This window comes from Chrysochloris asiatica, unplaced genomic scaffold, assembly GCF_000296735.1.
Source record: "Chrysochloris asiatica unplaced genomic scaffold, ChrAsi1.0 scaffold00105, whole genome shotgun sequence".
Classification (NCBI taxonomy): Eukaryota; Metazoa; Chordata; class Mammalia; order Afrosoricida; family Chrysochloridae; genus Chrysochloris; species Chrysochloris asiatica.
In genome coordinates, this window is record NW_006408623.1 from 149,156 (window position 1) to 163,288 (window position 14,133).

A 14,133-nucleotide genomic window follows, 5' to 3' on the forward strand; every position below is an offset into this window, starting at 1 on the left:
AGACTTGTTTGTTCTTTTGGCAGTCCATAGTACATTCAGTATTCTTCTCCAACATCATAAATCAAATGCATCAGTTCTTCTACGGTCTTCCTTATTCATTGTCCAACTTTCACATGCATATAAGGCTATTGAAAATACAGTGGTTTGGGTCAGGTGCACCTTAGTCTTCAAACTGACATCTTTGCTCTTGGACACTTTAAAGAGGTCTTGTGCAGCAGATTTGCCTAATGTAACATGTAATTTGATTTCTTCACTGCTGCTTCGATGAATGTTGATGGTTGTTCTGAGCAATATGAAGTATTTGACACTTCAAGCTTTTCCCCATTTATCTGGATGTTATTTACTGGTCCAGTGATGAGGACTAATGTTTTCTTTACATTGAGATGTAACCCATATTGTGGTCTTTGATTTTCATCTACAAATATTTTAAGTCCTCTTCATTTTCATCAAGCAAAGTTTTATCATCTGCGTATTACAGGTTGTTAATGAACATATAATCCTGAAGATTATATGAAGTCCTGATACCACATTCTTCTTCATATAATCTAGCTTCTCAGATTATTTGCTCAGTGTACAGATTGAATACGTATGGTGAAAGGCTACAACTCTGGCTCATAACTTTCCTGATTGTAAACCATTCAGTGTCCCCTTGTTCTGTTCGAACAACTGTCTCTTGGTCTACGTACGGGTTCCTCATGAGCACAACTAAGTGTTCCAGCATAGCCATTCTCTACAATGTTATCCATAGCTTGTCATGATCCACCAAATCTAAAGCCTTTGCATAGTCAATAAAGCACAGGTAAGTGTCTTTCTGGTATTCTCTGCTTTCAGCCAAGACTCATCTGACATCAGCAATGACATCCCTCATTCCATGTCCTCATCTGATTCCAGCCTGAACCTCTGTCAGCTCCATGTCAGTGTACCGGTGCAGCGTTTTAAAAATTATTTTAGCAAAATTTTGCTTTTATGTGATATTATTGACATTTTCCAATGATTTCTGCATTCCGTTGGGTCACCTTTCTTTGGAATGGGCGCAAATATGAATCTCTTCAATCTCGTCAATCAGTTGGCCAGGTAGCTGTCTTCCAAATTTCTTGGCATAGATGAATGAGTGCCTCCAGAGCTGCCTTCATCTGTTGAAAGATTTTAATTTATAATCCATCAATTCCCAGAGCCTTGTTCTTTGCCAATACCTTCAGTGCACTTTCGACTTCTCCCTTCAGTACTATTGGTTCTTGATCATATGCTACCTCTTGAAATGGTTGAACACCAACCATTTCTCTTTGGTACAGTGACTCTGTGTATTCCTTCTATCTTCTTTTGATACTTTCTATATCATTCAATTTTTTTTGCCCAGAGAATCCTTCAATATTTCAAGTCAAGGCTTGAACTACTTCAAGTTCCTTCAGCTTGAAAAATACTGAGCATGTTCTTCCTTTTTGGTTTTCTAACTCTAGGTCGTTGCCCATTTCATTATAATATTTGACTCCTATTCAGCTCTTTTACCTCCTCAGTTCTTCCATTTGCTTTAGCATCTCTGTGCAGGAGAACAAGTTTCAGAGTCTCTTCTGACATTCATTTTGATCTTTTCCATCTTTCTTGTCTTCTTAGTGACCTTTTGCTTTCTTTCTGTATGGTTTTCTCAGTGTCATCCCACAACTCATTTGGTCTTTAGTTGTTAGTGTCTAATTAGTCAGATCTGTTCTTTAGATGATCACTAAATACAAGTGGGTTATGATCAAAGTCATATTTTGGCTCTCATGGACTTGTTTTAATTTTCTTCAGCTTCAGCCTGAACTTGCATATGAGAAATTGATGGTCTGTTCCACAGTCTGCCCCTGACCTTGTTTTGGCTGCCAATATGGAGCTTGTCCGCTGTCTCTTTCCACAGATGTAATCAATTTAATTTCTGTGTATTCCATCTCGTGAAGACCATGTGTATAGTCATCTTTTTTAAAAAAATATTTGCAATGAAGAAGTAAATGGTCTTGCAAAATTCTATCATGTGATCTCTAGCATCATTGCTATCACAAAGACCATATTTTCCAACTGTTGATCCTTCATCTTTCTTTCCAAACTTTACTTTCCAATCATTAGTAATTATCAGTACATGTTAATTGCATGTTTGATTAATTTCAGATTGAAGAAGTTGGTAGAATTTTTCATTTCATTATCACTAGCTTTAGTGGTTGGTGTGTAAATATAAATAAAATTTATCTTAACTGGTCTTCCTTGTAGGTATATGGATAGTATTCTATCACAGACAGTGTTATACTTCAAGAAGGATCTTGAAATGTTTTTTCTGATGATGAATGCAATGCCATTCCTCTTCAACTTGTCATTCCTGGCATTGTAAATCATGTGATTGCCAGATTCAAAATGGCCAATTCCAGTCCATTTTAGCTCACTAATGCCTTAGATATCGATGTTTGTGCATTACATTTCATTTTTTACAACTTCCAATATTCCTAGATTCATGCTTTGCACATTCCATGGATGTTTACAGCTGTTTATCCTCATTTTGAGTTGTTCCCCATCCGCAAATGAAGGTCCTGAAAGCTTATTCCATTTGCATCATCACAGTCAACTGTACTTTGAGGAGGCAGCTCTTCCCCTGTTGTATTTTGCATGCCTTCCAACTTGAGGAACTCATTTTCCAGCACTATATCTGACAATACTCTGGTGCTCTTCCTCATGTTTCAATAGTCAATATTCTGGTGCTGACAGTGTTCTACTGCTCAATAAGGTTTTCAGGGAGAAAATATTTGGAAGTAGTCCATCTCTCCTTCCTAGTCTGTCTTAGTCTAGAAACGCAGCTGAAACATGTTCACCTTGGGTGACCCTGCTGCTGTTTTAAATACTGGTGCCAAAGCTTCCAGAATCACAGCAACAGGCAAACCACCACAGTATGACACACCGACAGACGAGTGGTGGGGACAGATGCCTGAGTTCTTTAAACAGTTTCCCCAGAAGGACCTTGGGATTGTTTCCAGTCTTTTGCTATTATGATTCAACGTTTTAGGAATTTTCAGGCACAGGTGTTTGTGTAAACGTAAGTTTTCATTCCTTTGGCATAAATGTTCAAGAGTACAATTCCCACTTTGTATGGTAAGTTTGTATTTCGCTTTTTAAGAAAACACCTCACTACTTTCCAGAGTGGCTGTACCTTCTAGATACCATTCTCATCAGCAATGTAGGAGAGATCCTGTTTGTCCCATCCTGATTATTGTCTCAAGAAGCCCTGGTGTCACATGGACTAACCTTTGAACTGCTGACCACAAAGTCAGCAGTTCAAACCCACCGGCCACTCCAAGGGAAAAAGATAAGGCTGGCTGTTCTCGTAAAGGTTTACAGTCTTGGAAACACCATGGAGTTTCTACTACACCCTCTAGGTTTGCTATGAGTCTGAGTCAACTCAATAGCTGTGAGTTGGAATTTTGGATTCAATGCTGTGGATAGGTCTTTGTGTGCATGCACACACACTAACACACATGTATGTCTGTGGGAGAGTTCTGCTGCTTAAAGATGCAGATTCCAGAATTAACCCCAAACCTTATAATCAGGAAAACTTAGGTCTTAATGTTGTAAATATTCAAGGTTTGGTGCTCTCCATAAATGAATGCCTTACGGAAATTAACTTCTAGGAACCATTTAAGCTATTTATTACTCTTAAATTTTGGTTAATCAAAATGTGGCTTGGAATGGGTGGCTCATTGGATAGAGGCATGGAAATTATTTTCAAGACAACTGGGTAAAACTTCACAATGCAGGACAGCCCTGAAGAAGTCAGATTACTTTCACAGGGGAGCTGAGCCAATTTGGAAGTCCACTTCCCCCTAGGCAGATGGGGTAACCAAAACTTGTTTGGGAACCTAGAGCTTGTGATGTGCCACATGGTGAAACTGATTCTGTATGCTGTGGCCCTGCCCTTGGCCCTGGGCTGTGAGGTACCCTGTGTTCTCTAGCTGCTTGGAGGCCCTCAGCAAGGGTTTACTTAGAGCTTCAACCTCCTTTTGTCTCCTCTAGTTAAAATCCCACTCCCTTGAGGCAATGACTCTGAGAAGGAAAACTATAGTTTGAATGACCGCAGTGGATTAACCTGTCCTCAGCCTCTATAAACCCATTGCCATAGAATCGATTCTGAATCATAGCAACCTTATGTTGTTGCTAAGTACTGTAGAGTCGCTTCTGACTCCTAGCAACCCTCTATAGGATTCCCAAGGAGTAGATGGTGGGTTTGAATCCATGGCCTTACAGTTAGCAGTCCAGTTCTTATCCTCCAGCATCACACCAGGATTTCTCTAGTAAAGAGGTGCCTCTGAGCTCTGCTGATGTTCCCACAGCCTCGATTGCACCAATGAATATTTTGAAATCCTGGATGGCCCTCCATCCTCCACAAAGTCCCTGGGGAAGACCTGCACTGGCTCCTACCTCACCTATTCATCCTCCTCCAGCTCACTGACCCTCCTGTACTTCCGAAGCTTCAATAACATCGGCAAAAACTTCCAAGCTTATTATTACTCTGCAACTAAAGGTAAGTATGGTGACTAAGAGCAACAGCCTCCAGCCTGGGTTTCAACTATGGTTCCATCACTTGTGCTGTGGCCTTGGACAAACAACTAGACCTCTCCATGCCTCAACAGTCTTCCCTGTATAGTGGGAATAATAATGGAATTGTATTTCCTCAACTTGTTGCAAGAGTTTTATGAAATGACTCCCATAGAGTGCTTGGCATAGTAGTGAGGCATCGTAAGTGTGAGAAACATTGTCAATACCCCAAATGCTGCCTCGGTTCCTCTTGGTTATGAGATCACTGATGAGTTATCACAAGTGCTTACTGACACTCAAGAAATCCAATCTGTACTCATTTTAGTGAGAGTGAAATTTTCTTTATTTGATTTTGCAAAATCGGGTGCCCAACCCAGTAGGCACGGGCAGACGCACAGCATGGCTAGCCCACAAACAGTTTTATTTCCGTTTTCCTTCCCCAGTTAGCAAGCATGCAGTTCACAATCTAATCCGGATGGCGCCCATGGCCTTAATGACTATATTCTAGGAAAGTTCCTAGTCCTAGAACAGAGTTTTTCCACCCTGCCCCAAGTCATCCTACTCACATACCCCTGGGTGTGAATCAACAGCCTATATCTGGTCTGGCACTCTTGTGTGCCCTTTATTCTTGAAGATGGACTATCTCAAGAATATCTCACAATAAATACATAATAATTGGAGCTGTAAGACGAGCTTTTTAGTTTCAGGTAAGCATCTCATCACCGTTGGCCCATTAGGAAGTACGTCCTGATGATTTTCTGAATATACTACTGTTGTTGCTTATCAGCATTGAGTTGATTCTGACTCGTGAGAACATAACGTGTCCAGAGTCGAGATGTTCCATAAGGTTTTCTTGACAGTTATCTTACCGAAAACAGATCACCAGCCCTTTTCTTCCATGATACTAACAGGTGAGTTCAACCCACCTGTGGTCCCAGCCTAAGAAAGTCTCATGCAAACCTAGGGGAAGATCCAAGACAAATACTTGCGATACAATCGAGACATTTAGAATATGATAAACCGACATAAATAAACCCATAGAACAAATGTAATACATTAGAAAACAGCAAACTAACACACGCATGCAGCTCAGCAGAAGCAGTTGGAAAAACAAGACTACAACATGGTTTACAATTATTAAGGGAACCGTCAGAGGAAACAGCCATGGATTTGGCTATAAATACTATAAAGACTGTCAGTTTCCTGAATGGTTCAGATGGTTTGAATCCACTAACCAGTAGGTTGGCTGTTTGAATCCACTCAGCAGTGCCACTGAATAAAAGGCTGGTGATCTACTCCCATATAAAACGACAGCCTTTGAGACCTTACAGAATGCAGTTCTACTCTGAAACACATGGATTGTGGTGAGTTGGCGTCAACTTGATGCCATTAGGTAGGCTGTCCATCCTAGAGCTATAGGAAGGGCACCGTTGGGAGCAAGTTACAGGAGCAGATGCAGAGATGGGGTGTATTCGTGTACGATGGGAAAGCAGATGGAACCTAAGCCCAGGATTTCTGTTGCTGTGCAGTGTGCTCATGGGTACGTAAGACACCCCCTCCTCATTTGTCAGCTATCTCATTACCTAACCTTTCATATTTACAATAGTAAGAAAATCTATCACTTTAATGATGTACATCTGGCAGTAACAAACTCCAAGGTGCAATGCTGGAGTGGTGGTTAAGGTTACGGCGTCAACTTGCCGTGGAGTCAGTTCCAACTCATAGCGACCCTGTACAGGGTTTCAGAGGCTGCAAATCTTTACGGGAGCAGAAAACCTCATCTTTCTCCTGTGGAACAGCTGGTAGTTTCAAACTGCTGACTTTGAGGTTAGCAGCCTGACTCATAACCACTATGCTACCACAGCTCCTTATGTAATGCTATTGTTGTTGTTAAGTGTCGTTGAGTCGATTCCGACCCATAGTGACCCTATATAGGGTTTCCAAGGAGCAGCTGGTGAGCTTGAACTACGGACCTTGCAGCTCAAATGACTTTGCAGTCTGATGCATTAGCCCACAGCACCACACCAGGACTCCTGTGGTGGTGGTGGTTCTGTCCCCATTTGTAGTGAAGTCTGTTCCTACTCATAGCAACCCTGCACAGGGTTTTCAAGGCTGTCAATCTTTACGGGAGCAGAAAGCCTCATCTTTCCCTTTATTTTGTGATCTGAGGTGGCCATCCTCTATTTTCTCATAATGCCAATTTTCTGATAATGCCCTGTCCATACCTGACAAGAAGACGCAATCGTAACAACAGTGATTAAAATAACAAGTAACATTCATTGACTGTCTATTGTATGCAAGCAGGGTTTTAAACACGTAACAAGCAGTCAGTCCTTTAGCCCAAGCACAAAGCCTTGGTTCTTCCCCTTTTGCAGACAAAGACATTTAAAAGGCTTAGCAGTTGTCCTGAGGTCACCCAGCAATGGACTCTGCACCATTTATCATTAAACAGAAAGAGCAGAACTCTGGGAAGTCTAAGTGACTAGTTAGGGACTCCACTTTGTCCAAGATGCTACTGAAAAATGGTCACTTGTACTTCTGACAAGTGCCAGGGTGACTCTTACTGGGGGAACATGCTATAAAAGGTAGGGGAGGTGCTTTATGTAATGAAGTGGATGATGGGCAAGCATCGTGACTGACCGTGATCTCCTTGTGTTTGCAGAGGCGGCTTCAAAGATCCCACATCTAATCAGTGAGTTTCATCTAACATTGTTTAATTGGAATCACTGTTTCAGGCTTCCACCCTACTCTGTCCGCACCCCTCTGTTCTTATTGCTCTGTGTTTTATCTCTTTAATATGAAAGGGCTTCAAAAAGTTCATGGAAAATGAAATTTAAAAATAATGGTGTTTTTCAAATCTGTTCCACAAGACCTCTTTAAACTGTTTAAGGGCAAAGATTAAGAACTAGGGTGCACCTGACCCAAGCCATGGTGTTTTCAATAATGTAATATGCATGGGAAAGTTGGACAGTGAATAAGGAAGACAGTAGTGTTGCCAAACCGAAATGAAGGCTTGCCACCTGTCACTGTAGCCAATCACAGAGCAGGGAAGATATCCAATCCAAGCTTTAGTAACAGAAAGCCAGCAGTCTGGAGGACAGTGAAAATAACTTCTCAAGACCGTCCTGCCCATTATGAAGAGTGGGCACAATGTATAGGGTAAGTTACATTTGGATGTATACTTTATTTTAACACCAAGACAGCATTTTTTGGAAAAAGAAACAATAAAGCAATAAATTTCTTCAAACACTCTTTTCCCTTTTTAGGGAAAAGGAAACAATCAGGTAATAATCCTTCTCAAACATTCCACCTTTTAGGATCCAAGCTGTTTAGTTCCTGAGATAACTATCTTGGTGGGCTTAAGCACATACGGATCTCCTTTTAGGACCATGAGGTCATCTCAGCTCATTTTTGAACTAACTTCCCCATTTGCAGGGTCTTCATTTATCAAGACCTAATGACTAAACCGACTCCATTTTGTTTAGGTTGGTAGAGCCATGCTATCAATAGAAGAATTGATGCATTTGAGTTATGGTGTTGGAGGAGAATATTAAAAAGTACCATGGACTGACAAAAGAATAAACCAATTTGTGTTGTAAGAAGTACAACTTCCAAGAGTGCTCCTTGAAAGCCAGCCTGGCCAGACTTTGTCTCTCATACTTCAGATCTAAGATCAGGAAGGACCAGTCCCCAGAGAAGGAGATCATGTTTGGTAAAGTGGAGGGTTGAAGAAAAAGAAGACCCCCAATGTGATGGAATGGTACTGTCACAGCAGTCATGGGCTCAAACACAGCCACGATTGTGAGGTTGGCACAGCACTAGATAGTGTTTCATTCTGTTGTGTGTAGGATTGCTAAGAGTTGGTACCCATTTGATGGCACCTAACAACAACGGAGTCCTGGTGTGGTGCTGTGGGTTAGTGTGCTGGACTGCAAAGTCAATTTGAACTGCAAGGTCAGCAGTTCAAGCTCACCAGTCGCTCATTGGAAACCCTATACAGGGTCGCTATGGATCGGAACTGACTCTATGGCAGTTAACAACAATAGAGATCTGATAGAAGGCTATACTCGTTGTATTATTTTTTTAATGAATTATCAGCACAATTCACTTGCTTTTGCCTCCAAGATACCATTAAAGAGATATCCATTTCACTTATTTAATAAAGAGAAAATGTACCAAAAAATTAAATAATGGCATTTTTCCATGAACTTTTTGAAGGCCACTTGCATATTCCTAGTTTCCTATATAAATCTAGCAGAGCTGAGAGAGTCAGTCTATATGTCTTTACACACAGACTCATAATGCCCATTCAAATGACTTTGCAGTCTGGCGCATTAACCCACAGCACTACACCAGGACTCACTGCACATAGATAACTGCTGTTTGATGCCTAAGTCTTAGCAACGACAATGAGACTCATCTCATCAGACTACTCCACATTTAGGAAAATGATGACGCAGAAGTTCACAGGACAAAGAGGTGTTTGGTTTTACCAGGATGATAATTGGAAACGTTCGCATTTCTAACACGAAAGAGTACAATTTAAATGCCACTACATTTCCAGCAAGAGTCCTGGCTTGTGCTGTAGGATAAGCACTAGACTGCAAATTGTAAGGTTAGCAGTTCAAACCTACCAGCCGCTCCTTGGAAACCCTATACAGGGTTGTTATGAGTCAGAATCGACTTGACAGCAGTTAACAACAACAGCAACGTATTTCCAGGGACTGATTAGAAGAAATGACATTTCTGTTAGAGCCCATATACCAGAGAAACAGTAAAACCCACAAGGAAAGAGTTTGGTTGTAACTCTTTGGATTATTATAAAGATTGCAGGAAGGATGACTCAGTTATAATCTTGACACTTATTGGAGGTGACCTAAGAATGCTGCCACCTTGATATGCCCAATGTTTAAAAAATTTAATGGTTTTTATTTAAGGGTTTCTTCTTATATCCACAGCTATTCCAACAGCAATGCCTAAGACAATAACACCAAGACCAGGTAAGCCCTGGGAACACACCCATTCATTCCCCAAGCAAGACCAGGTAAGCCCTGGGAACACACCCGTTCATTCCCCAGGCAAGACCAGGTAAGCCCTGGGAACACACCCGTTCATTCCCCAGGCAAGACCAGGTAAGCCCTGGGAACACACCCGTTCATTCCCCAAGCAAACTTTCCATTTCTACCTGTTTCATTAGCAGAAAATGGACCAATTGCAGTTGATTCTCCAAAACTTCTAGGGCCTCTCAAAACCACTGGGATCTTTTGGTTTTGACATCCCAGGATGAACAAAGTTCATTTTTCTGTGTCTTTCATAGTCTTCAAAGTGTGAGCGGCCTATCCGTGCCTCTAGTGGGATTCTTTGCTTCTTTATATGGTGGAAGTGATCAAAGTTAGCTTCACATTGTGCATCCCTAAAGACTTTTCCAAAGTGAGATAGATGAGCAGAGAAAAATCAGAGAACTTTGGGGTTAGGAGACTTGAGTGTCAATCTGTTACTTTGAGGGGAACTTCTTTGCTTCTTCAATCTTCAGTGCCTTGCAGATAATACGGTCACACTAATACTTTCCTGGACTTCTGGTGTGGCGCTGTGGGTTAATGTGCTGGACTGCCAAGTCAGTTTGAATCGCAAGGTCAGCAGTTCAAGTTTACCAGCCGCTCCTCAGAAACGTTATACAGGGTCACTGTGGGTCAGAAACGACTCGACACTTAACAACATTACTCTCCTGATTACCTTCCTGAGTTCTTATAAGGGTGAAGATACGCAAACACACACACCTGTTTTGTTGTTAAGTGCCATCAAGTCAGTTCTGACTCATAGCAACCCTGTATAGGGTTTCTGAGGAGCAGCTGGTGAATTTGAACCACCAACCTCGTAGTTCAAACTGACCTTGCGGTCGAGTGCTTTATCCCACAGCACCACACCAGGACTCCTGCTTTATAAAGTTACAAATCACTACACAAATTATTTATCATGTTTTTTCTGCATTTAGCTGAAATAAATTGGCACATGCCTCTGGCAAAATCTACACCTAGTTAAAGAAATTTTTCAGACTAAATGCTGTTTGGCAATCTGCATGGCATATCATCTTCTTCCTCAGAGCTTGACTAATTGACTCCTCCATCCCTAATAGTAGAGTCTAGGGGTGGGGAGAGGGGGACCCGCTCATGGAAAGCAGGCAGTATCCTGAGGGGACAACAATTACTGGGTTTCTGTCTCTAGGCGCCTGGCCACAGCTGCGTCTGGTGGGTGGCTCAGGTCGATGCTCCGGCCGTGTGGAGGTCTTCCACCAGGGAACCTGGGGCACTGTGTGTGATGACCTGTGGGACCTCAATGAAGCGGAGGTCGTGTGCCGTCAGCTGGAATGTGGCCGGGCCATGTCTGCCCTTGGGAAGGCCCACTTTGGTCCAGGCTCTGGGGACATCCTCCTAGACAACCTTCAGTGTGCAGGTGTGGAACGGTTCCTGGGCCAGTGCGCTCACTCGGGCTGGTCAGAGCACAACTGTGGTCACCACGAGGATGCCAGTGTCATCTGCTCAGGTAAGCTCCCTGTCCCGTCTTCTGAGTATACAGAATCAGTCCGTGACCCTCAAGCCTACAGCATTCCATTTCCGCTGTAACTGTTCTAACTTGGAGTCCTGGTGTGTCAACGTAAGGTAAGCAAAAGGTCGGCGGTTCAAACACTCCAGTTGCTCCTTCGAAATGCTATCTATCCAGGGTCCCTAGGAGTCAGAACTGACTCCACAGCATTTAACAACAAGACACTTATCGTGGAAGGAGTTCTGGTAGCATAGTGGGCTAGGAGTTGGGTTGCTAAGAGTTTGGATCTACCAGCCGCTCTGTGGGAGAAAGATGAGGCTTTCTGCTCCCATGAAGATTCAGAGTCCTTGCATTGCACCACAGGATAAGCACTCGACCTCGAAAGGTCGGCAGTTCAAACTCACCAGCAGTTCCTCAGAAACGCTATACAGGGTCACTATGAGTCGGAACCAACTGTGAGTCAAAACGGACTCCACAGCACTTAACAATAAAAACAACATTCTAACTTAAGTAGTCAAGTGTTTAACTGATAGCCTCAGAATAAAATCTAATTTGGTAGTCAGAATTACCAAAGGAATAGGTGTTTGATTGAATAGTTGTTGTTGTTAAGTGCCATCAAGTCGGTTCTGACTCACAGTGACCCTGTATAGGTTTCTCAAGGAGCGGCTGGTGAGCTTGAACTGCAGACCTTTCGCTTCAAACTGACCTTGCAGTCCAGCGCACTAACCCGCAGTGCCACCACCACCACCATCACCACACAGCACCTGAGAAAGAGTTGTTGTTGTTATTAGGTCAGGTTGATTTTGACTCATAGTGACCCCATGTACAACAAAACAAAACACTGCCCAGTACTGCCCATCCTCACTATTGTCACTGTGTCAGAGCCCACTATTGCTCCACGCTGTCAATCCATCTTGTTGAGAGTCTTCCTCTTTCTCACCAAGCATGATGGACTAGTCCCTCCTGATACTGTCCAAAATATGTAAGACCAAGTCACATCATCTTCACTTCTAAATTCTGACTGTATTTCTTCCAACACAGATTTGTCTGTTCTTCTGGTGGTCCATGATGGGCTCACTATTCTTTGTCAACATCATCATCCAAAGACATCAGCTCTTCTTTCATCTTTCTTATCCATTGTCCAGCTTTTGCCCATATATGAGGTGATTGAAAATACCACAACTTGGGCCAGGTACACCCTAGTCCTCAAGTGACCTCTTAGCTTTTGCACACTTATAAAAGTCTTTGCAGTCCAATGCGATGCAGCCTTTGATTTTTTTTTTTTACTGCTGTTTCCATGGGTGTTGCTATGTGGATCCAAGTAAAACGAAATTCTTAACAACTTCAATCTTTTCCTGATTATCATGCTGTTACTTATTGATCCAGTTGTGAGGATTTCTCTTTTCTTTATATTGAGGTGTAACCCATACTGAAGGCTGTAGTCTTTGGTTTTTATTTGTAAGTGCTGCAAGTTCTCTTTGCTTTCAACAAACAAGATTATGTCATCCACATATCACTGCTTGGCAACACTTCTTCCTCCAATCCTGACACCGTGTTCTTCTTCATATATTCCAGCTATATGAGAAAGAATTGTTGCTGTTGTTGTTGTTGTTAAGTGCCATCAAGTTGGTTCTGACTCATAGTGACCCTGTACAGGGCTTCTGAGGAGTGAGTGACTGGTGGGCTTTAACTGCTGACCTTGCAGTTAGCAGCCCAGTGCTTACCTTACAGTGCCACATCAGGACTCCATTAGAAAGAGTGGCAGCTATGTGCGGTCAAGTCAGTTCTGATCATAACGATCCTGTATAGGGTTTCCAAGGAGGGGCTGGTGGGTTTAAATGTTTGACTTTGCAGTTCAAACTGAACTTGTGGTCCAGCACTTTATCTTTAGTGTCACCACAGAACTGAATGATTGTTGTTGTTGTTGTTGTTGTTGTTAAGTGCCGTCAAGTCTGTTCCAACCCATAGCAACTCTGTATAGGGTTTCCAAGGAGCAGCTGGTGAGCTTGAACCACCAACCTTGCAGTTCAAACGGCTTTGTAGTCTGACGCATTAACCCACAGCGCCACACCAGGACTCCTAAATGTACTATGTTGTTGTTGTTGTTGTTGTTAGGTTCCATCCAGTCGGTTGCAACCCATAGTGACCCTGCATAGGGTTTCCAAGGAGCAACTGGTGAGCTTGAACCACCGACCTTGCAGTTCAAATGGCTTTGTAGTCTGGCGCATTAACCCACAGCGCCATAGAGGCTGCATATTAAGTAGTTTTTAGTCCATTTCCTCTCAGTCACAATCCACCAAGCAAATCGGTAAGTAGATTAGCCTGACTAGTTGTAATTGTCATGTGACAATTTAAAAAATATTTTGGATTTGTTGTTGCTGTTAGTACCATCGAGTCAGTTCTGACTCATCATGACCTATATAAGGTTTCCACACAGCAGCTGGTGGGTTTGAACAGCTGGCCTTGTGGTTCGAAGTCTAGTGCTGACCCCTCAGCATCGCACCAGGTGTCCATTTTGGATTTACTTGTGTATAAACAATTAGCTTGGAGTGAGTTAGTTATTCTGGTGATAACCTTCCCTACAATAAGAAGTCTCTTGATAAACTAACAGCTGCAATATAGCACGGTGTGACCTTAACTCAAAGAGGCACTTACGGCACAGAGAAGCTATGGGGAGAAGAAGAAGCTCAAATGTATATCAGCACCTGCCATTGGTGACATTTCATCTGAGGCACATATTTAAAATCATTGTTTTGCTTGTTGGCATATTCATGCTTCTCATGGTTTTATGGCACACCTAACCCAGCTACAAGGAGTTCTGGTAGTGTAGTGGTTATGAATCAGACTGAGAACCACAAGGTCAGCAGTTTGAAACTACCAGCTGTACCGTGGGAGAAAGATGAGGCTTTCTGCTCCCTTAAAGATTTACAGCCTCCAAAACCCTGTTCAGGGTCACTATGGGTCAGAACTGACTCGATGGCACTTAACAACAACAACAACACAGCTACAGCCTAACAGGTCATGGGTTATTCCCCTATTCAGATG

General features: G+C 42.5%; 1 protein-coding gene across 1 annotated transcript in view; it reads left to right on the forward strand.

Annotated features, from left to right (window-relative positions):
• Nucleotides 1-14,133, forward strand: part of LOC102814845 (deleted in malignant brain tumors 1 protein-like) — a 90,649-nt gene that overhangs the window by 50,308 nt on the left and 26,208 nt on the right. The window contains exon 7 of the mRNA XM_006867461.1: nt 10,771-11,088. Coding sequence (XP_006867523.1) covers nt 10,771-11,088 — 318 coding nt within the window. The remainder of the gene's footprint in view (nt 1-10,770; nt 11,089-14,133) is intronic.